We start from the raw sequence: 24,487 nt of genomic DNA on the forward strand, positions 1-24,487 counted from the left end.
GTAAAGCCCGAGAGTTGAAAGGGGCAGAGGAAAGAGACAGCATAGGCAACGATTTTCTGGAAAGGACCCACATAGCTCAAAAACTGAGAGTAGACGTTGACAAAGGGCACTGTATGAAAGGAAAAGCTTTGCACCGCCATGGGAAAGACAGCGAGGTAAGGGCACCGGACACAGGACGAGGAAGAGTTGTTACCAATCGTATACCAAATACCGAATTCATATGGAGACTCAACAAAGAACTCCAGAAGTTAAACACCAATTAGTGGGCACATGTAGGAGTTCAGAAAGATTTTGAAGGAGGCACGTGGTATATATATTTTTGGATATAATCTAAAAACATGGTATACATGCATTAAGTTACAAGAATAAAAATGGAATACAAATGGCCAATAAGTGTATAAAGAGTAATATCCCTGTCTATCATGGCAATGCAAATCAAAACTGCAGTAAGGTCCAGGCTTACCCAGCGAGCACCAAGAAAACAATGGCAATGTGGGGGAAGAGAGGAATCCACAAGGATGGCTGGCCAGAACACAAACAGAGTCATTCCTGAGTCTATGCCCAAAGGATTCTAAGTCAGCCTACCACAGGGGACTTCATCCAACTTCACTGCCTCACTGTGATAGCCAAGTGTGGACCCAGCAGCTGGTGAAGGGGTAAGGAGAACACACACACACACACTCTCTCTCTCACACACACTTGTACACACACACACTCTTGTACATATACACACATGCATGCACACAGACAACACACACACCATCTAAGCCGGTTTGAGCAATTTTTGATTGACGCTTGAAAAGACTGCAGAGACTTAACAAAAGCCCCTGCCCCAGCTTCTCAGGCAGTATCTATAGAAAACATTCGTCACAGTGATGATTCTGCACTGAATAACTGTTACAGTCTTGATTTCGGCGGAAGGGCAAGATTCCAGTGTACTTAGTCCTGACCTACTGTTTTGGTTCCGGGAGCCCAGTCAGGATGTGTGCTGAATTTGACTGCACTTCTTTAGGACCCTCCTGGTCCCAGCAGGTTGACAGAGACTCTCCTGTTCCTGATGAGTCTAAGTCTTTGGAAGGTAGTGGCTATGTGTTTTGTGAATGCCCCTCATTTGGATTTCTCTCGTGTTTGTCTCATGATTAGTCAGGAGAAAATGGCCCGAGGTAAAGAGCTGTCACTACAAAATCTGCCCAAGGTAACTTCCTACTGGCATCATTTGTCACCTTGACGTTAACTCAAGTCACATAGTTCATGTGGTATTTCTCAGGTGCAAACTGTAACTTATACTTTTCTACTTTCCATATTTTTTGGAAGGAGATCATTAGAAAGAGCTCGAAAATACTCACTTTAAGGTATTATGAATAATATATTTGTCTAGACAGACTACAGTTCTGATGTTAGAAATACCTCCAAGAGTGTTTTCATGCATAGATATTGCTTTAAATATTTTCTCTGGAAAAAATTTTTAAATGTTTATGAAAAAAATATCACACCAGATTTAGAACAGAGACTTAAAATGCCACAGTTAATATTCTTAGGTACTGTCCCAAAAATCTAGGACTGAATTTGAAAAGTTGAAATAACCCTCCACATATTACGTTACTCTATCACCTATTATGTGATAGCATTATATAAATGGTTATCAGCTTTGGGGAGAGGGAGTATTTTATTCTTTACAAACCCAGGACTTTGCACATAGGACATCCAGCCATGACCATGAACTTAGGCACTTCATGAACTGAGGTTTCCCGGAAAAGGCTGACCAGTAAAAACTCAGTCACTTCCTTTGTCCACACAGGGTCACCAAGGTGACCTTGAGCCTTGGAAAATTAGCTAAATCAGTAAGAGTCTGTCCTCACTATGGACTTCTGGACACAGACACTGTCATTGACTGTGACAGTGGTGTTTGTTTATAAGTACATTCATGCCATTTCTGTGTGTGTGTGTGTGTGTGTGTGTGTGTGTGTGTGTGTGTACACATATACATATATATTTTTTCCCTACTAGACTCTTGCTTCCCAAACTTGGATTCATTCTTTTTCAGTTTAGAGTTTGGGCACAGGTCTGGATTATTTATTTCTGTCACCAGGTGCATTCTAGAATTCAGAATTGATCAGCTTTGAAGAAGGCACCAGAGCAACCACCTAGTGAATTATGGAAACCCACAGCCGGGCGGGGAAACTCTGGGATCAGACGACAGCAGCTCTCCAGCACACGAGGCTGAAGCAGCACTGCTCTCGTGCATGCCTGAGTCTGGACGGCGCGGCAGAGGGGCCCTTGTGTCCAGGCCACCGGACTTTTCAATGTCCTTGGCCTCAGTTTATCTCTGGCCAGGGGCCAGATCTGGGTTGGTTTCTCAGTTTTCTGGGGTGCTAGAAAAATGGACATAGTCAAGTTCCAACTTGGAGACCACCAGGGCCTAGAGCATTGAATCCTCACAGATAATTCTTATCCAAAATGCAAATGTTGAAGAAACACGCCTATCTGTCTGTCCTTGTCTGTCTGTCCCTGTGCCGTTTGCAGACTCTCAGTCCCCGGCATTGGGTGAGTGTATGGACTGGGGTGGATCTCAGGGCTTCACTGTCTGCCCTGTCCTGTTGATGCTTCCCAGTCCCCTCACTTCATCCTACACAGCTCCAGGAAGCCACACACCTGTGGTTCTCCTCTCCTCTCCACTCTAAGCTGCTGGTACCCGTGAGCCCCATTCCTTCAGGCAATGGCTGCTGGGCATTAGCTAATGTGTTTTTATTTCATTCATCATGTCCTGGCTTATAGCAGAAGGATGTCAGATTACCTTAAACTATGTATAACCAGATCACAATTCATAATTTCATTTTCCTTTGAGGTCAATATGTATTAAATAATTGGTGCACCAGCTTCATATTACAATAATACAATGCTTAAGGTAGCTAACTTTTAGAAAACAATTATTTATTTTGGAGCTTCCCATCTAAGACTGGTACATGCGGGTTCTGTCATGATGCACTGCCATACCTCAGGCCCCTAACAGTCCACCTCAGCAGAGCAAACTACACACTGCATGGCCACAAGGATGTAGGAATGGAGGAGCACACCTGGGCTAGCAATCTCCTTCAAGAGCAGAACCCCAAGAACTTGAAGGCTTTCATGAGATCCATGTCCCAAAGCTCCACAGCGCCTCCCAGTGGTGAGTCCCTCTGGTGAAAGCCTTCAGGACACCACTCAAATCATGGCCACTGTGGGAGGGGGGGAACTGTCTATTAGTGAAGAAGCCCATTTGAACCCATGTGACATTTCCCAAGCTTTGTCAGACAGCTCTTGGCTTGGGAACTGCGTGGTTACTTTTGCATCAAAATATTTAGAATTGGATGTTTTCCTCCACATAGATTATTCTGCAAAATGAGAAATCATAATTTAATGTCATCTACGTAGTGACAAATTGTCTTCCAGACACTTACACAATTGTTCAATTGCAATTATGTAAATGTTCACAATTCTTAACAACTATGGAATGATTATGTTATGCAAGGCAAGAGACTCAGCCAACCTTTACCAATTACAGCCTGGATGTCACCAACCTCTTGATGGTGTTGTCCCAGAATGTGAGTTTCTTCCTTGGTGAATTTCTCCTTCCAAACTTCGTTAAGACCTTTGGCATATTTGGGTAGAATAAAAGAAGCACTCATCAAATCGTGTGGGTTGGCTAGCACCTGTGGTCCTTTAAATGCCATTTGATCCATGATTTCTGTATAAGCTACTTAGCCAGACGATCAACTCAAGGAAAACAAAAGTTTTATGCCACCAGGAGCCCAGGTCAGTCACATTTTCCATCCTCCAATCAAGGTATCCGTGATGGGTGAACAGTTTTGTTTTCCTTTGTTTGCCACAAATGAAGAAATATGAAATACGATATTTGAATTTCTAATAGGTGCCTTTCAAGCATGGTAACATGACAGTTGGCAAATGAGCATTTCTCTACCTAAAGATCAGTAATGAATAAAATTCCCTTCTATCTTCCCAGAGAAACAATTACTATATTAAAAACCACGGTACTAATGGATCTTTCATCCATAACAGATGCGATATGTAAAGTGAGCATCAATCTCTAGGGGTTTCTGTTGCCTCAGCAATACAGACCATTTTACCTGCTAATTATATTATGACTGCATGATTTATCAGCTGGGTATGTATGGCCAGAGAGGCAGTAAGTGGTCAGGCTTGTCCAGATGCTGTCTGGCTCTGCAGTCTTTATTCTCTTCCCTCCAGGATCATTGTGTCAAGGAAGCAACATGCCCCTAGGCACAGAGGCCGCAGTGCACATCCTGAGGCCACCCAGCTGACTGACTTCTGATGCTCGGCCTCCCAACAGGTTTGAGAGTTCAGACTTTGAAAGATGGCTGCTGTCCTCCTCCAGGGGGCAACTTATTCAAACATGAGCTACAGGGTTCTGGGGTAGTTAGAAAACAACAAGGGATTGCTACACCTCTTGCCTGCCAACAACAAAAAGAGCCAAAGTAGAAAACAACGTTTATTGGTTTCTGTACATAAGTCACAGGACTGGGGAGGCTGGCTTCCTGCTTGGCTGTGCTCTGGACCTAGAATTTCATCTCAGGCTTCAAGGTTCTTCTACCACATATTTCTGCTGCTCTCAGAGTTTCGGTCTCACTCTCTCTGGGGATATGATAAGATTTCCAGAGACTCATATTCCAAATATTCTACCACCCCAAGAAAATACAGCTCTGGTCAACAGTGTTACAAAGAAAAATACAATGAAAATCTGTAAATGGCTCAGAATGGTTCTTCTTGAGCCTTGGGCCAATGGCTTCATTTTCCAATCAGTCATCTGAATTAATGGTCAGCTCTCTGGTCAGCAGGCAAGAGCTGACCATAACAGAGAAGTAATAGGTAGGTAGGCACAGGAGGCACTACCTATACCCAACAGGCTAACTTACATGATTTAACCATCAAGTAGTGTGTATGAGCCCATACAACACGTGTTTTTATTTAGGAAAGTGGAAATCACTCCGTAAGTGCAGGTTCATGAATGTATTGCAGATATGCATGCGGTTAGTGAGTATGGATACACACACGCACACACATATTCATATTCTCTGTATATATGTACTACTGCTTGTTAGTATAGATGTGACCTTTCCCTTTCCAAGGATCTCATTCACACCCTAGGTCATAATTCCCATCTTCATCTTCCATAGTCTGTGTAACTGCATAGCTAGAGTCTATATCTCCATAACTATGCAGATTATAACTGACTCCAGCCAAACTGGCCCAGTGTTACCCAGTGTGAATTTAATTTCCATCTCTGGAAAATGATAGGATTATGCATCCTTTCTGGACCCCTTGGCATAGGGTGCTTTTTCCATGTTAAGGTCACAGAACAGAGCATGAATAAAAGTGACAGCTGTGTGGTCACTGGGCTTGACCCCTGTCCACTTCCTGCCTGACACTTAGGAAAAGCGCAGACCAACAGACCCGTTCCCAATCCCCCTCAATTCCCTGGGTACACAGGAGACGGAACCACAGCAGCCACCCCAGAGCCAGCTGGTTCTCATCGGGGAAAAAAAACAGGCAAGGGCTCCCTATCATGGACTGTGTTCTGCGCCCCTGAGCAGTGTTTGGGCACCCCAGAGTCGAGGCATATATGCAGCCTAATATTCACAGTGCATGCTCAGTCAAGGCCAGAGAAAGGATGAATTTATACATCAAGTCCAGGGCCCAGCCAATGAAATGTTGCTGTCCATCTTCGGTGTGGACATCAGGTTTTCCCATCTGAGTGAACCCCAACAGGAAAACAGGTGTGGCCGCCCATCAGCACAATCTTCATAGTCCCTCAAGGAGACTGTCTTCATGGGTGATTCCAGATTCTGTCAAGTTAACAATTAAAACTAAGCATCATGGTACCTGTCTCATATGCCACAAAATTGCCCTGGAGTTATCTCAACCCTCAGAGATGTCAACCCTCTGGATTGCATTTAGTTATGTATTGTCTTGAAATGTGTTTTTTTTCCTGAGCGTTGCTATCTCACAACCTGTGTAAGAAATAAAATCATACTTCTTGCACTGAACAAATACAAGCCCTCGAGCCATTGGAAAAATGATAATGTTTAAAACGGCAAATCTAATGTGTATGTGTCAAATAAGTAATCTTTAGTATGCATTAATTTGTTTCTTTCTGTAAAGCAACTTAAGAGCCGAAATTACTTGTTATTTACCATTACACAAATGGGAGTCCTCAAATTTTAACTAACAATTAAGTTGATCAGTTTAAAGTTTTGAGAGAATACATTTGCATATAATTGCTCTCCATATACTTATGTAAAATCTAAAGCGTATATACCCAAGCATAAAACACCCATTCCCGCCTGCCTTAGTTACAAGCACACATTTATTTGAATGTGGTGAGCATGTTCTTTTATTGCCAAGAAAGTCAGCTTTGTTCCTTAATTGTTACAATAACCACAATTTAGGAAATTCTATTGCACCATCAATATGTTATGTGCATCTCTAACTAGACCAGCAGGGCCTGTCTGTCACAGGAACTGATACAAAGTATTCATATTTTGTCTACTTGAGGCTAAGAGTCTCTGTGATTAAAGAGAGGCACTTCTGCCTCGTTAAGTCAGTAAGAGTCTGAAAGCACAGTCCTGTCCTTGGCTGCTGCATTCTGATGTCTGGACTTCTCCCTGAGCATCATGGGAAAGGGCAGTCTTCCCTTCCCCAGCCTTCCTCCCAACTCTACCACATTCTGGTTCTCTTATCACCTCTGGGGAAGATGTCTGCCATGAAGCTGGTAACCAGAAATGCCATGCTACCGCCTCCCGTGGTCATCAGTGCTTGCTTCTTAAGCAGCCAATGTGAAAGGTCTATATAGGTGGCTTTCCCCAGGGAATGGCTTCCTACCATGTCACACTACATGAAAAAAAGCCCACCATAGTGACTTACCCTATGGCAGGAAACTAGATCAGAATCCAGCCACAGAGAACGTCTCTTTCCCCCTCATTTACCATGATCTCTACAGAAAGAGCAAGGATAAGCTGAGCCAAATCCTGATCTATCAAGATCCTTGACCCTTGCCCTATCTAGTTATTTTTAAAACAAAATCCCAGATGTTCAAATAACCAAATGAAGATTCAAGAGCCAGATGCTATGCACCCAGGTGACCTCCCTACTCCGCAGACATCCAGCAGGGAAAAGCTCCCTCCCTTCGTCACTGTTAAATACCCTTAACTCAGTGTCCCTCCTTTCTACTTCATTATGTTTGCTCCCTGTCAACTGGTTGCTTGCTCCACCCCTTAAACATGTGCGTGAGATTTTAAAGCACCCACGGGTGACATGCTTTTTAAAATCACGTTCAATGTCAATTGATAACACTCTGACCAAATATCATAGAGCAGCTCTTTCCATTTAGTCTTGAATTAGAATTTTTAAAATACTATGGGATGCTTGAAGTTCTATTGTATTTAATATGATACAGTATGATATTACCAGGATATCTTGGGGACAAACCAAAAGGAGAAGGTTATGTTTGGGCAATGTTAAGTGCGTGTGTCGGGTTGGTAAGAAGTCGATAATGCTGGTTAGTTTCTATTGTCAACCTGACACAACTACCTGGAAACAGGGAACCTCGATTCAAAAATGGCCCAGGTCAGATTGTCCTGTGGCAATATCTGTGAAAGACTGCTGATTGGTGACTGGTAGGAAGAGTGTAGGCAGCAGCCATCCTAGGGAGGGCAGAGCCTGGCTGAGCTGTAAAGAAGGCAGGCAGAGCAAGCTGGAAAGCAAACCAGTAAGCAGTGGTTGCTGCTTCAGGTCTTGCTTGAGTTCCTGTCCTGTCTCAATAGTGGACTATAAACCCTTCTATCAGTGAGGTAGCACTGTGGATAGCGATGATGAGATGGTAGAGGAGCCTGAGAAGTTATGAGCCATCTATGGGATACAGGGGACACAGCTGCAACATCCACATCATTCCAGTCCCTTCTGCAGCCTGGTGCTCCCTCAGAGTGGGAGCAGCCAACGCCATCACAGTGCTGGCAAGAACTGCATGCTCATTGAGCAGCAGGGACTTCAGAACTCAGCCTTCTTCGAGTTACTGGGACTCATCTCACCTCCAAGACCCCCTTGCACTCAACAACAGGAGCTTCAGTTTACCCTGGTTGGAAAAGAGCTGGGAGGGCGTCAGAATGCAGTAGCTTTCATCCTCCTCTGCCCGTCTCTGACCTCAAGACATTACCTATGCCCTTGTGAGATCCACACTCACACGGAGACAGCTGCACACCGGTTCCTTCTAAATGATGGCCTCTGCAGAGTCCTGCCGTCAATGAGTGCGTTGAGTACAGGAGAGGATGACAAGGTCTTCAGGGACCAAAGTCAGAGAACTGAGAGAGGGAGCGGAATGAACATCTTGAGACCCTGTGAAGGTGCAGAAAGGGAAGCAGTCCTCTTTGCTGCCCCCTCATAAAGAGTCTGACTGACACCCACATCAATGTACAGGCTACCCTAAATAAAGCATAATAACTTATTTAATTGTAGCTTTACATGACACCAGGACTGTTTTAGTTACTTTTTCTCAAAGCTGTTACCAAATAACTGAAAATATGAAATTTAAGAGACAAAGGATTTATTTTGACTCATGGTTTAAGGGGGCACAGTGCATCATGAGAGCAAAGGTAGGAAGGAAACTATATCAACAGGAGGAAGTGGCTGGACTACTCCAAAATTTGATCCACAAATATTTAGAGAAATCAAGGGGTTTTACTATCTACTGGCATGTTTCTCGTGAGTGTAAATTCACGAAATACTTTATCCACGTGTTCCATCTTCAGCCTGTGACAGGCACTTGTGAAATGATTAACCCATACTGCAGAGTTATAGAATATTAAGTGACAGCTAGACATAAAAGTGAGGAGAGACAGGAGGGAGGCAAGCTCTTCTCTAAAAGACACATTTTAATACAGGTAATCAATTTATCAGGACACTCAACAAATTCAAGCAACAGACTTCCAAAAGTTAATTTAAAACCAATTAGAGGATACACACCAAGAAAGACTCTGAGGAATTTATATATTATTAATGGTGCCTCCCTTAACCATAAAGGTTTAATAAACAGTCTATAAATCCAGGAGATACAAAAATACAGAGTGAAGTGCAGAGAAACCAACTTCTCATGCATGCCACTGGCCACAAAGGAGCTGTGTGACACCGCCCCTCTCCACTATTTACAGAATAGTTCTCCACCAGGGTACTGTTACCAAATCCTCCTGTGTGGCATGATACAGTGTACCTTTGTCACCAACAACTCTAAACAGCCTTGGACTTTGCACCAACACTGGTGTGTCTCATACTCACCCCATCACATGGAAATGTCTGTGCACACAGTCTCACTCCCTCTGAGTGCTTCGCTATGTTTTTGAGGGATTTTCCCCCTACTGTACTTTCTGAGAGAGATGTTTGCTGGTAAAACTCTGAAGACAGAGATGGGGAATTTGGCTTAGTCAGTAAATACTTTCCAACTGAGCATGAGCATCTAAGGTGTAATTCCCAAGAATTCACACTAAAAAAAAAACGTCAGATGGACATCCGTGAACAGTGCTTTCTGAATGTAATAGGGCCACTTTACACAAGAAAACACAGAGGTATGAGTACTGTATGATCAAGCCAACAGTACTCAGTGAGTTTTTAAAAGGATACATCAAGTTGGAGTGGATGTGATCAAAACATATTGACATGTATAAAATTCTCAAACAAACAAGCAAGCAAGCAAAAAGCCTGGCTTGGTGGCACATACTTGGGACCCGAGCTTTGGGGAGGCAGGAAGAGCTGGATTGGATTCTGGAACTCCCTAGTCAGCCAGCCTGCCATACTTGGTGAAGTCTATACCAATGAGACAACTCATCTCAAACTCAAAACAATATAAAAAGTGGACAGCGCCTTCGGATCTCATCCTAAAACTGACCAAGGTTGTCTCCTGGCTTCCACATGCACACACATACATACACACACACACACACAAACACACGCATGCACACACAAACATGCATACACATCCATACAAACACACATATGCATACACACATGTATATATATATACACATGCGTACACACATGCACTCACACACACAAGCACACACTTCTAGCCTAAGGTACTCTTCCTAGCTGCCAATATTCAACTACTTTCTCTCTCTTGGGACACCAATTGGCTATGAAGATTTAAAAGTTCAGAGATTGAAGGGTTTAAATGGTTTTAACCCTTTTAAATGTAGAAAGGTGTTAAATCCCATTATCTCTGCAGCCACTGCCAATGTTAAAATTCAGCTTGGCTTTTTTTTTTTTTTTTTTTTTTTTTTTTTTTTTTTTTTTTTTTTTTTTTTTTGCTGCAGGTCTAAGGATTACAGAGTTATAAAGAGACAAATGCTTTTCTCGGGTTCTATAAAGAGCTGTCCCCAACTAGGTGACCTACAGGAAATAAAGCCAGCCAGTTCTCCAACCGGTGGCCACTGATCAGAGCATCTAAATGGAAAGCTATGCATGTGAAGCTTCAAACCACCAGGAAAACAGGTAATTGCTTCCCCAGCTCCATAGGAAGCCAGGGATTTGGCGGTTTGATGTGAGAGGGAGTGAAAGATTTCAGACATGTGTCAGAAGTATCTAAGAATAAGAAAACAGAAAATGTTGTCAGGGACCCAAAAAAATTCTCATTGGTACAGAACAGGTACATGTGATGACTCAGAAGCCATCTTGCTCCTACTGGAAAACAGTTGCCATGGTTACCCTCCTAGGTAACCCTCTCAGGTCTTACCTCTTGGGTCCTCACATTTATGTATCCATAGTGAGTTCGAAGAGGCTGCCTGAATGTGTAGGGCAAAGGGATCCATTTGGTCTTAGGCTGTCCAAAGCAGTTCAGGAGCAAAGGGAAAGTCGCATCATTGACAAGGCGCATGGCTAGCAGCAAGATGCACAGGGCTATGAAGCTCACCACAAGCACGGGCTTCCTCTGCAAAACAGTGGAGAAGAAAGGCAAGGAGAGTGAATGACCTCCAGCTCGCGCACCAGGGGCGGGGCACCCCTCTCTTTCTCTCTCAGAAGAATCAAAGGATTCTCCCTTTTAGGATATTTCAGCCCGAGCAGGGGGAAAAAAGTCATTTGTCAAGCGGGTGGCCTTTCTGTGCCAGTGGCAGGGAGCAGGCAGAGAGTTCGTATACTCTTCTAGCCTTCCTCTTCCTTACCTTTGCATGCTCCTGTTCAGTTGAAAACCTCAACTCAGACATTTCCATCCAGAGGCCACCTTTCCTAACCCCCCAGATCCTGCCCTATCACCAGCCTTTCACCAGCGACCTGCCAGCCCCAGCAGAGATAAAGTCCCACCCTCCTCCCTCTCTGCTTTAAAGGCATTGTTGCTGCACTTTCCTCAGAGCATAATTACAGCAATTCCTTTTCTCTCACATGCTTCCCAGTTCCTGAAGCTCTAGGATGTGCCTTGTCACATGACTCTTCGTATCCATGCCTTCTGCATAGTATGACACCTTCAGTCACACAGGCACGCAGCAAACAGTTGAGAGAAATTCATAACTCCATCACATCCTGGCTGACCCAGCTTCATTCCCACCTCACACTTCTGAGTCTGTATTTAGTGGTTTCTAGCCACAGAAAACTTCACAATGTAAATTAGAAATTTTAAGCCCCAGAAGAGGGAAAGACAGCACAGCAAATCGCCTAAGAGCATGTCCCCTGGGTGTTGTGCTGGCGCTCCTGCATCTGTCTGGGGTGAGAAAGGGTGCGGATACAATACTTGAGACCGAGCTTGATAAAACACACGTTTGGATTGGTAGAGACATGTGAGCAGATCTTTGTAGATGGGAGGAACAAGAAAACATGGCTTGTTCTTAGGAACCAATCAGTCTCTCTTACCGTGCAGAACACAGAAGGAAAGCTATAAGCATAAGTGATAACTACAATGAGCCACCATGAGTACCAGGGTAAGATGTGCACTCTGAGTCCAGGAGACAGCAGAGAGCCAAAGCAGACTCTGCATTGTTGTTCACTTGTTCGGTCTTTCTAAGGGTGAAGGCTATACCGTCATGGAGGCTCAGAATTGAGGGTACTCTGGAGCAGACGAAGTAAGGCAGTTAAACACGAGTAGGAGTCCACTTGGTACAGATAGAGGTCTTGCAAACAAAGGACGGAAGTGGAGCAAGCAGTGGAGACAAGTAGTAGGTGAGGAGCCTCAATTTAGATGGAAGGGCCCGGAGTCTATTAGGCAGAACATTAATGGTAAACACAACACTCAGAGTTGAACTTGAACCTAGACAGCTGCGACGTTAGAGGGAATCTTGGGGAAGACAGCAGGGTCACAGAATCTATCCAAGGGAGTCAGGTGATAAAGCCCTTGGCTTCCCAGGTGCTCACTTTCCAGGGACCAGAAAGTTCAGCAGTCATGGAGTTAGAAAATCAAGGCTGGAGTAGGAACAGAGACGGGAACTGCAGTCAGACCTCACAAACAGCAGCCGTGACTGGCAAGGTACTAACACAGAGAAAGGCTCCTGCCAGCTGGAAACGGGGCTTGACCTCCGAGCCACCTTCAAGCTTAAGGAAAACCGAAGCTTCTAAGGAGAGGCTTCCACTCTCATCATGGCAGGGTTTGGGACCACTGCTTCCTGGTGTAATTAGATCCAGAATTTCTCAAGGAAGAAGAGAAACCTCAAAACAATGCTGCTAACAACGCTGCTGCTTGATGTCCTGGGCCACAATTCCAGCTCAGGCCATGGAGCCAGCACCCAGATGTCACCAGCACTTCCTCAAGTCTTCATTCCTGCTCAGCGTCTGCAATTTGTAAAACCCACATTCCTCCGTCTAGCCAGCCTAATTTTCTAATCACCAGAGAGTCCCCTGAGCTCTGCCTCCTCAGAACCCCTTATCTCCCCACTAACCACCACAGCCTTACCTCATTTAACCTTCTAATCATGAAGAAACGTTTTAATTTGCTCTGCTGTGGAATCATGATGTCCACAAGCCTGCAACGTGTCAAGGTAACTGCGTAAATGAGGTGATGGATCTTACAACGTTAAAGGGGCAGGAACCAGAAGAATGGCTAAATAAAAGCGAAGAGAGCAGTCACCCACTACATAAACAGGTAAGAGCACTGCTCTTTCCCGGTCACCATCCAAACCAGCAGCTGCTATGGAGGAGACCCAGATGCGCTTCCCTTCTGGTCTACTTCTGAACCCAGCGAGACACTCTGCTTCTCTTAGTTGCTGAACTTGCATGGCTGGGTGTCTGTGGACAAAGGCATACAGGGCCCTTTGGAATCTATCACTCGCAACAGCAACGCATATATAATGCATACAAGAGACAAAAATAAATCAATCATTTCCGAGAGAAACTTCAAAACACGATGAAGTCACAGCGGCAAAAGCCTCTGCCCCTTGAATCCGTGTCTGTCTCCTGGGACCATCAAAGGAAAGCTAGGCTGAACAAAGAGTGGGTGGGTGACTGGGTGGGAAGCAGATTCGTCCCCTCTGTGCTGTCCCCAGAACTGCTGTCCCCAGAACTGCATTCACACGCGTCATGGGCATTCTTTCCACGCCTCAGACCTCCAGCTCCACTTCTGTCATATTGTGACAACCAGGCTCTTTCCCTCTCGGGCTAACGCATCCCGACTACTGTTCGGCAGGAAAGTAACTCACAGTGCTGACACAAAGCATCCTAAAACTCACCAGAGAAGGTGTAACTTTAAGCTCTGCAAAGCAAGAACAAGACCTGACCCAAATGTATATTCTCTAGCATTCATTTCTACCATACTATGGCCACAGTGAAGATCAGGGCTTAGGCACTCCAGCACACACAGAGCTCCATGCAGCAAGCATGTATGTGTGTCTTCAGAAGACCTACAGGGTATGAGGAAGTGAAGTGAACACCAATACACACGGCCCACATGAATATAGTCACACCTCGGACTCCATACCCCACATAGACTAGGAAAAAGACTGGGAAAGAAAATAAAATCAATCAGGCAGAACAGGCTCCAAGGAGTCACGACAATGCATCTGGCAAGGAGAGAGGATAAGGAAATACCAAGTGTCAAAGAGGGTTATGGGAGGCTGCACGAGGGAGTGAGGAGCCCAGAGAAACAGAGGTGTGCTGGTTATAGGAGGGGCCATTGTGGTCATGCCTGTCTGAGCTGAGGACGTTCAAACCAGGTCCTCACAGAGGAGGGAGACTGAGCAGCGGTAAGATGGAAGGGTATGACAGCCAGAGGGAAGAGCAATTGGATGGGCCACAGTTTCATCAGAAACTTGATAAGGAGGCTACTGAGTAGACCACAAGCAGTAGATGATGCTAAGCAGGTGATAAAACAGTCCATTCTGCATTTGATATGCGATCATCACCATGTTGAGTGAGTCCACACTCGGGAGTTAAGTCTCACAGGCTTCTGCTGAAGCCGAAGCAGTCAGAACTTTAAGATAAAACAGCCAGCCACCCATTAGACTGGAGAAAACCAGCGTGAGAGGACTTGTCAGCTTCATGGTGTGAAAGGCTGGTTCAGCAAACGTCTCATGATGCACGGAACAAACAAAACGTGAAAGTGACCCTTCCTCTAAGGTCAGGTGTGCTCGGGTTAAAGGTACCGCACAGTCGTGGTACAAATGGACACTTAAATAGTGGAAGATAACGTTGGGGAGCCATAGTTGTTAGATTCTTTTGTGTGTGTGTGTGATTGTGTATGTGTGCACGCACATGAAAGCCAGAGGTCACATGAGGCATTCGACCTGATCACTTTCCACATACTGTTTGAGGCACGGTCCCTCACTAAAGGCAGAGCTTACCGATCCCACCAGGCTAGCTAGCCACAGCTCCACAGCTGTCTTCTCTACCTTCTCTCGAAGTCCTGGTATGAGGGGGACGTGCTGTGCCACCTTACTTTTACTTAGGTTCTGGGAACCAAACTCCGGTGTTCACGCTTATAGTACGGACTTTACCAATAGACCCATCTCCCCAGCTCCCAAAGGTTGATTATTGATGGATAATAACTAGTGGGTGAGCTCTCATATGGCCATGTGATGAAGACTAGAAACATCTTTCCCCTATATCCCAAGCAGCTGCAATCCCTTGAATCACTCGGGGCAACTCCTCCTTAGCAGCTCGAGAAGGATGCCAGAGAGTCCAAGTAGCTCTGATGAATTGCTTTAGGGAAAGTTCACTCCTTTGTTCTTCATTTTTGGAAGTCTGAAGGGGCCTCTAACAGCTGAGACATTTAGAATTTAATCCTCTCTGTACTGAAAAAAAAATCTACATCAAAAAATGTGACATTCCAGCTGCTCACTCTCTAGAGCTGGAATGTAATTCATCAGACTTTATACCAGAAATGCCTATTTCAAAACAGACTCCACGGAGAGTTCATGACGGACAGAAAGAACACAGTCCCAGAAGTGTGCACCTGTTGACCTCACAGGCCATTCTAAGTGATGTTTTTATCCTCCCTAGCCCGGAATTAATCATTCCCCATTCGATGCAAACTTTATTAACCTCATCAGTTGCTAACTGCTTGTCAGAACTACATCTTCATAAACGATAACCAGAGAGATAGCGTGTTTTTCTACTGAAATAATACTGCATAATGATCCAAAGTAGCTACATATCATGATGAGTGTTAATTTTTCTTCCTATGCTGTCATTTACCCAATAATAAATTTGAAATGAAATGACAATTTGATTCTTTGTGCGTGTTCAGTCGCCTCACAGCCTGGCTAGTCCCCGCCTGTTGCTCATCTGTGATCCCAGCTAATACCAGTTCTCTCTCAGATTGAAACACATCATCAATGCGGTTCAGCCTCTCATCGTTGTCCAGCTCCAAATTGTCTTCTTGATGAATATAGTAAATCTTCATACTATTTGCAGAGAGCTATGCTAGCAGAGCTCAGAGTGTATGAGTAAAACCTTCATTCTCCTTATCTGTTGCGTCAACAATGATGTTCTGACAGGTCCCACTTACTAAGTGACAGTGGCCTCTGGGGAAGTCACACTTGGTTTTTGTCAGGTAGGGGTCAGGAAAGTCATGATAAAAAGGTGGAGTGCCGTGGTGAGACATGATGCTCAACCAACTTCAAAGCATGAAACAGGAGGTACCGTGTCTCGGGCAGTACCGTGTCACCGGCAGCCTGAGGCTGCAGAGCTGCTGATGGAATCGCTGACATAATCAGCGAGAGGGTACTAAAGGTCAAACAAGAGCAGCGCAGGGAAATTAAGTGGGCGAGAACCTAGAAAGCTGGTGTCGAATTCTTGATATGGTCAAGACTTGGGGCTAGGGAGATAGATTCCGATGTACACTGTTTGCTTTGCAAATGTGGGAACCTGAGTTTGTATGCATGTAAAGTTAAGTGTAGCAACCTGGCTTTGTAATCCAAGCTCTGCTGAGATAGAGATAGGATGATTCCTGGGGCTCAGACACACAACCACACCAACCTAAGAACCAGTCTCAGCAGGAAGGAAGCTGGGGGTGGAGGGGCAAGGGAGATGGCTCAGTTGGTAAAGTACATGCTGCGCAAGCATGGAGACTTGGGTTCAAATCCCCAGAACCCATTGAAAAAGCTGGACATGGTGGCATAAGTCTATAACTCCAGCTAAGGGGCTAGGGGCAGGGTAGAGAGAGTATCATCATGGAGCTTGTCCAACGATGAGATCCAGGTTCAGGGAGACATCCTGCCTCAAAAAGTAAGATGAAAGCGATAGAGGAAGACACCAGAGGTTGGCCTTTGTGCACATACTCACAGAAACACCAATATATATACCACACACACATGCACAAACATACAGATAGTAATATGGTAGTAGGTTCAGAGGAAGGACACCCAAAATTCATCTTTGGCCTTTATATGCATATGTACAGACAAGCATGCACGCACACTTGAACCTACCCATGTGAGCATGCCCACACAACCATACCTACACAAACATTCAAATTATTTCTATTTACACATAGTTGTGCATGCACACATTGAGTTTATGTGTACCAAGTATACGCAGGAGCCACCCACAGAGGCCAGAGGTGGGTGTTAGATCCCCTGGAACTGAAGTTATGAGGAGTTGTGAACCACCATCTGGGTGCTGGGGATCAAATGTGAATTCTACAACATCAGTAAAAGTGCTCTTAACCACTCACTGTGCCATCTCTCCAGCTCCCACAATGGCAATTCTTAAAAAAAAAAAGAAATATTTTACAAACAATTCCAAGGATGGCAGAAGGGGAGGAGCAGGAGTCAGAAAGGAGTCAAGCAAGAGTTCTTAGAGCACAGTGGGGAATCTGCAGCAGAACTCTAGAACCCACTGGGGTCTATGCATGGGACAGAGAGGGCCAGGCTTGGTCTGGAATGCTTCCCCTTGAGGTGGCATGGCTGATAGATGGGAAGGAAAAAGATGATCAAGAGCCAGGATGAGTTACGTCATCAGGCGTGACTAATGAACATCAACTTAAAGCCGCAGTGGCAGTCACTCCAGAGACCACCCTTTCTTCACCACAGGGTCAGTGTGGCACTGAAGTCCAAGGAGAGGATAAACGCAGGGGTGAATTCACGATCTTAGCAGACACTTAGTGAGTGATATAGCTGTAGCTGCATATACAATCTAATATATAAGCAATAGAGGCGTGGGGCTGGTAGCCCCACCCACAGTCACGGACGAAGAGAAAAATAAACGCAGGCATCGAGATCCTGTTCTGAAGTCAGAGCCTGAGGTCTGCATGTGCATTAACCGACTCTTTAATTACCATTTGTCTCAGTCACCACCGCCAAGGCAACCCTTATAAAAGAAACCATTTGTTTTTTGGTTTTGGGTTTTTTTTTTTTTTGTTTTTGTTTGTTTTGTTTTTGGTTTTGGTTTTTCAAGACAGTGTTTCTCTGTGCAGCCCTGGCTGTCCTGGAACTCACTCTGTAGACCAGGCTGGCCTGGAACTCAGAAATCCACCTGCCTCTGCCTCCCGAGTGCTTGCTTGTAGTTTTAGGGGCTTAGTCAGTTGTTGGCATGGCAGGAAGCATGGTGGCATGCAAGCAGGTATAGTAGCTGAGAGTTCTACATTGGGATTGGAAGGCTGCAGGAGAAGAGACCCCTCTGGTGGACAAAGGACATCCTTAGAGACATGCTTCCTCCAACAAGGTCACACCCTCTAAACCCTCTCAATTAGTGTCACTCCCTAATGACCAAGCATTTAAATATGGGGGCCATTCCTATTGAAACCACCAAACCACTCTTGCCAACAGGAATGCTCTCAGAGAACAGGTTCAGAAACCAGCTCTAAGTAGGTTTTGAAACATAGTGTGTCAACATATCAAATTCCTAATTCATATGGAAAATTAAGAGACTGACACGGTGCATAGTAATTATACTTACTTTGAAATCAGTAATTGTGGACAAATTTAATTCATTTCCCCTAAATCTGGCTTTATTCCCAGTATTAGAAAGACAGATACTAGGGAGACTTGGTAGCAGGGAGGGAAAATAAAGTGATCCTCCTGCAGTTCTCCCAGACACTGGAAGCCTTGTCTTAGTGTGAGCATTCACAGGCACCACGTGATGAAGTAGGCGTGGCTTCTCGCCTCAGCTCCGTAATCCCATAGAACCTAGACCCACCCTGCTAGAAGGCAAACTGTTTGGTGGTTACATACTAATAAAATAAATTTGAGCACGTGAGCAGGTAATGAAAAAGTGGTATATATACAAGCGGAATTTTACTTGATGTTCACTAGGGATGCCATAAAGAAAGACTAAAATATGAAACTTGCAGAAAAGTGGGTGGAACTGGAAAAGTTACATCGCATGGAATAAGCCGTGCTCGGAAAGACAAATATAGCATATTCTCTCCCATAAGTAGACCCCAGCTTCGAAAAGTGGAATGGGGGGGGGGGGGGCAGGGAGTGTGGGTATACGTTGGGAGATGAGAAAAAGTCCATCCGCCTGGGGAGGATCCTGGCTTGAGGCTATGCAGGGGAGGGAGGAGACAACAACGGCAAGCCGATCAACCAACACAGTCTCCATGAGGGTGCCCAGTGAAACTCTTAGGTCAATTCTCAATAAAAATAAAGGGGTGGGGTGGGGGTTCAAAGAAACCACCATGCATTCAGCCCAGTATTCCCCTTTAAAAAAAACTTGGCATGCTTGCTTGTCAGTCTATCATGGTAAGACATGGACTTATTAATCAGTAGAAATTACAAACACAGAAGGCAAAACCCAGGGCCAGAAGGAGCTCAAGGGCCACCACCACCATTACTGCTCTGAGCAGAAAGCAACCCCAGAGGACAAAAGCCTAAGGCCGTCGCTGTCCCAGGAAGTCCGGTTTTGTCTGGTTTCCCTCGAAAGGGACCTCTTGTGGCTGGAACTTACTGACCATACTGAGGAGTTTAAAGGTACCACATGATATTGCACAACCTTCTGACCTGTGCTCAAAGCACAGAGAAGCATCCCATGAGCTATTAATACACCTGCAATGCTTTCTTTCACTTCCTTCAGGGGAAAGCTTAGTTATTTTTTAACCATTCTTTGAGAATTTTGTACATATATACAATGTATTTTATCACATCTACCCCCTACTCCACTCTAACACCTACAAAAGCCCCTATGAGTTCCTCCCAACTTTATAGCCTCTTCTTTCTCTTTATAGCCCAGACTACTACTGACACTACATGCACACAATACAGACCCAGCCACTGGAGCACGGACAAACCAAAAGAAAACCTTCTGGAAACCTTCAATTTCCAATAGTTCTCATGGGTAGGGCCCTGTGAGCCCCTCCCCCAGCTAAAGTCAGAATGTTGGCTGGCTTGATCTTGTATAGGTCTTGTGTCTGCTGTCACAGTGTTTGTGAATTTGCAAGACTCTCACTGTGTCCACCAGACCCTGTTTTATGTATCCCAAGATGTTTCAAACTCACTAGATAACCAAGGACAGCCCTAAATTCCTGGTGATGCTTCTGCCTTCACATTCTGAGGGATAAGATTATAGACACACACACACACACACACTGACCTTCACACTCAGTCTTTTGAGGTTCTAGGGACTGCATTTGGGGCTTCTTGATCACCAGGCAAGCATTCCACCAACTGAGCTATATCCTAAACCAAGTATAGCCCAGTCTGGTCTTGAACACACGATCCTCCTGCTTAGTCCTCTTTAGCACTTGCCTACTAGTGTATGTTACTGTAGTACATGTGTTCAATATGAAAAAGATTGCTGAGAGCAAAGTCTTGTACTGTGGCTGGGCAGAGAGTCACAGAAATACAAGCAGAGGAGTTACTTCTAACAGCGGAACAGCAGAAGCAATGGCCATGAAGTGCTTTCTTTACATCCAACTCTTTTGGACACAGGAAAAACATTCTTTGGCCCTGATGAAGCCCCACTCTGTATGACTCTGTCACTGACTAAGGGAGGAGAGCAACTACCCGGCCAGGGATGAGAAAGGTGACTAGGCAATCAGTCCAGACACCTCGGCTTCCTTCTCAGGCAACTCACCAAGTGCATTTCCCTTCTAGAAACAGCTAATCATTTTACCACAGAGATGACTCTCATCTAGGAGCCTAATTCTTACTTCTGAGGTATTCACACTATACCAGTGGGGCCTAAGAAGAAATTCTGGTGGTCCAATTATCATTCGGGCAGAAGGTCTTCCCTAGGAGCATCAAAAGGATCCCAAAACTTGTGTCCTGGTCAACGATGCCATCACCAATTGGGATCTCATCTGTTTCTGAATCTACACGACGTTACACTGTGCAGAATTTAGCTTTCCAAGCACATTCTGATTCAGTGCTTTGCGTGGCACTCTGCCGTCCGGAGGAAAGGAAGGGCAGATGCTTATGCCTCGTCTCCCTTCCCTGGTCCATCCCACCATTCCTGTCCTCCATGTTTCCAGCCTTGCTACCTCGATCTCACAGCCTTCTTCACATCACTCAACCCTGTCCCCTCCCACCATCCCCATGTCCCCAAACACAGACATAACTCAGTTCAGACCGTGTGTCCACTGTGACCCCCTCCACTCACCCCTGGGTTTCTGTGTGTGAGAGCCAGGTGGGATGGGGTATGAGGCTGAGAGGAAGATTTTCCTTTAACTCTCCTCACGAGGGGTGTGAATTCAGTCGGGACAATGCATTCTTCTCACATGTCCGCACCAAGCATTGTACCTCCAAGTGACAAGAAGCATCGGAGAAGAGTAAGGATGAAGGAGAGAAGGAAGGATGGAGGAAGGAAGCATTATCGTCTTATGAACAGAAAGCTAAATTATCTGAAAATATTCAGATTCTAAGGAGAGATGGAGTTTACCCCAAGAAGGAAAACTCAGAAATAGGTCCTCTCTCTTCCTCCTCACCCAGAGCCTGCTGTGGAGATGCAGTGGGACCCCAGTGGGAAGCATGGAGCATCCCAGTTAATAGAAAGTGAGTGAGGCCAGCCCCAGTGTGTTAACCAGACTTGTTGCTGGCACACCGCTCAGATCAACATTCTCTATGTGGCACCCACTATGAGCTCAGGGGAATCTGTGTTTTCCAAAAACCCAGCTTTGAGGGAATCACTGGAAGACAAAATCTTCTTCCACAGGAAGAGCAGTGGATAGCTACAGGACACACTGTCCCAGCAAGGGCCATCATCCCCAGGGGAGGGGAGGGGATGGTACAGTTTACCTTGTGCCCAGCGAGCATCAGGCAAGACAGCTAGAGCTTTCTGTGAGGGAGACAGTTTTTAGAGGGAACCTAGTTACACACTCAAGTCGAGTGACATCACAGAGTCACTTAACCTCGGTCACCCTGCTTTGGCTCCTTGTGCCTGTTTTCCCACCTGAAAATAAAGCAAATAAAAGTACCTAACAAACACGATTGCTTAAAAGTTTAAATGACTGGCTATATATAAAGATCCTTTGGAACATTTCCTAGTAACAAGAACATTGTAATCAGAGGTGGCTTTTATTATGACATGGTTTCATAAGACACCTTCCAACCATTAATCAGACTACAAGAAAGCAGAGCTGTGACGGAGAGTCTGAGGAGAGCCCTCAACACGGGGCTGACACACTAGGCAGCCTCTCCTTTAGAGTTGAAAGTATCTGGAAGTAAATCTGCCTTTTGGGAAGACCAAAGAGAAAAAGCAGAAAAATAATCCTTCCTGTCAATATGAACTGACCCATAAACAGAGTCTCCTGAAGGCTCTTGCATAATGTCAATGACCAAGGCTTTGCAAATCCCCGCAGGTCGGAAGTGTCCCCAGGTGAACACACACTACCCATCACTCTCATCTGCTGTGAGAGAATTTAACTGTGCTCGCGGCTGATACACGGCCAAGTGGGATTAAATATTAAACCATATGTATCTGAAAATGAGAACCATCGTAGAAGCCAATGAAATACGCTGACTGAAAATGAGAACTTACAAGTCAATGAACTACACCCCATCACTGCTGTAGCTGTATTCCTCCCCTCACCCACCCAAATCCTCTAAAGAATCAGGGATGGCGGCCGCACTATTTTAACTTTTCTTCACCCCATACACAGGGAAGACACAAACAGCCCCATGGGGAGAAGAAGACAGGGAGCCCAGGAGTTGCCCAGGACTCTAGAATTTACAGTGTAGCCAGCCTTTGGTAGGTTGGTTATTTTCTTTTGTTGACGGGATCTAGAATCACCTAGAAGATACATCGCTGGGCATGGCTGTGAGGGAGTGGACAGGTGAACTGAAGTCTTACTTAGCATGGCATCTTCCCATGGGCTTGGGAGCCAGATTACATGAAAGGAGGCAGTGAGCTGAGGGCATCATTCACTGGCCAGTCCTTCCAGACCACGGACGCACAGTGACCATCTGCCTCACACTCCTGCTGCATCTTCCCCACCATGCTGGACTCTACCCTCAAACTGTGAGCCCAGGTGAACGCTTTCTTCACTCTGGTCTGGTGTTTGGTCATAGCAACAAGAAAAGCAACCATTACAATATGTGACAGCAGCAAAAACAAAAGGAAGCGCCTTCCCCCTTTGACCATGGCATGCAGGTACATGCCACATACATCTATCCATGTATAGAAATGCAGGTGCCTCCCATATGTGTCTGTACATAGAAATAAACCTCCTCATCTCCCAGCATTCCTGGGGAATGGGCACCCCCTCTTGCAGGACTAAGTTACCCTAGAAAAGAGACACATATCAAATGGCTTTTCACTAAAACCCAAGCAGAGTTTAGTCAAGCATGGGTCCCATGGTAATAATAAGTAGTATTGTTCTAAGAATAGTTGGATTTCTAAGTAGGACAGTTGTAGATTGAATTTAGCTGGCAGGAAGCTAAACTGCTTCTGCAACTTAAAGAATAGGAGTATGAATAAGAATACTTATGGTGCATCTACGCGCCCGCAGCAGAGGCAGAAATACAGCCACGGCTTGGCAAGAGTTTTCCACACGGCCATTAGCCAGTGCTCAACAATTTTTATCACCATCAGGTCAGCCCATGTGCTATTTACAAAACTTGCTTGTCATCTCAGGCTGGGTGTCTAAGTGCAACTCAAACTCAGCAGTTCAAATTCCCACCATGTCCACTCTCCCTCCTCACCCACATCGTCTCTCTGAGTAGCGGCCACAAGCCCTGCCTAAGAGTTAGAACCTCAGCTCTATGTACCAGCTCCAGGATCTTGGACATCTTAATTCTATCTGAACCCAGATCCTTGTTTGTAAAATCAAAGGGATGTTAGACAAATTCAACCACTAACACCCTTCTTCAAACCACACTGAGCTCCTACAAGAGCTGGACCTGTAGGGCATCTTCTTTCCCTTCCCACCTCTTTCTCTCTTGCGAAGTTGTTCCCGATCCTTCAGGATAGCAATGCCTGACTATCACCCTTCTATCATCATCCCCCAATTCAGCAAACAACCCAATAGCATTCCCCTTCTTTCTTCTCAAAAAGACATCATTAATCAACCGCAGCACCATTCCCCTAAATCAGGATACAAACTCAGAATCCTTTCAGCACAATAGACAGGAGTGACAACGGTCAGATTACCACGCAATGTGGAACAGGCCTAAGGCCTATACCTTAACACATCTTACACAAGCTGTGACCACAAGCCGCACTGTTCCCTCTCTGGGTCTTGCTTTCCTCATGTATATATTCACTTTTGCAGCATCTGGTGCCTCCACTGCTGACATTACTAACAAGGAGAGGTCCAAGCACAACACTGCACAGGGCTTCCCTCCGGGGCCAGGCCAGGGACTTATTACAGAGTTAGGCTTGAGTACAGATACACTCACCAACTCAAGCTGGTGACTACATAACAGAGATGGGGTGAGAATACATCATCTTCTATCTTAGCTGAGAGTAACCGTGAGTGAGGCCACTCACAGAGCCTCCCTGATTGCAGCTATTTGGTACCTACTGAGAAAAAGTTGGAGCTAAGATATAATTTGCCCTTTTAACCCTTGGATGAGGATAAACCTCCATGCATTTTTCTACCTGGTTTTGTACTGCAGATTGTGTTGTCCTTCATCTA

At 45.2% G+C, this 24,487-nt stretch overlaps 1 protein-coding gene and 1 long non-coding RNA gene across 12 annotated transcripts in view; both read right to left on the bottom strand.

Moving 5' to 3' along the window:
• The window catches only part of St6galnac3 (ST6 (alpha-N-acetyl-neuraminyl-2,3-beta-galactosyl-1,3)-N-acetylgalactosaminide alpha-2,6-sialyltransferase 3), a 526,860-nt gene that overhangs the window by 300,237 nt on the left and 202,136 nt on the right, over window positions 1-24,487 (bottom strand). For 4 of the 11 annotated variants that reach the window (XM_030252510.1, XM_006501220.4, NM_011372.2 and 1 more), the window contains one exon: window positions 10,793-10,987. The exons of 1 other annotated variant lie outside the window; for it this stretch is intronic. In XM_030252510.1, coding sequence (XP_030108370.1) covers window positions 10,793-10,933 — 141 coding nt within the window. In that variant the 5' untranslated portion in view covers window positions 10,934-10,987. Of the gene's footprint in view, window positions 1-10,792; window positions 10,988-11,219; window positions 16,735-24,487 lie in introns of those variants that run through there. 6 more of the 11 variants (XR_003954302.1, XR_003954301.1, XM_006501219.4 and 3 more) reach the window with 3 other exon arrangements.
• Gm46831 lies at window positions 1,600-10,786 on the bottom strand. Its single transcript, XR_001784043.2, has 2 exons — window positions 9,343-10,786; window positions 1,600-8,372 (listed from the first exon to the last, which is right to left on the bottom strand). It is a non-coding gene; the product is annotated as a predicted gene, 46831 (long non-coding RNA).

Source organism: Mus musculus, chromosome 3, assembly GCF_000001635.26.
Source record: "Mus musculus strain C57BL/6J chromosome 3, GRCm38.p6 C57BL/6J".
Lineage (NCBI taxonomy): Eukaryota > Metazoa > Chordata > Mammalia > Rodentia > Muridae > Mus > Mus musculus.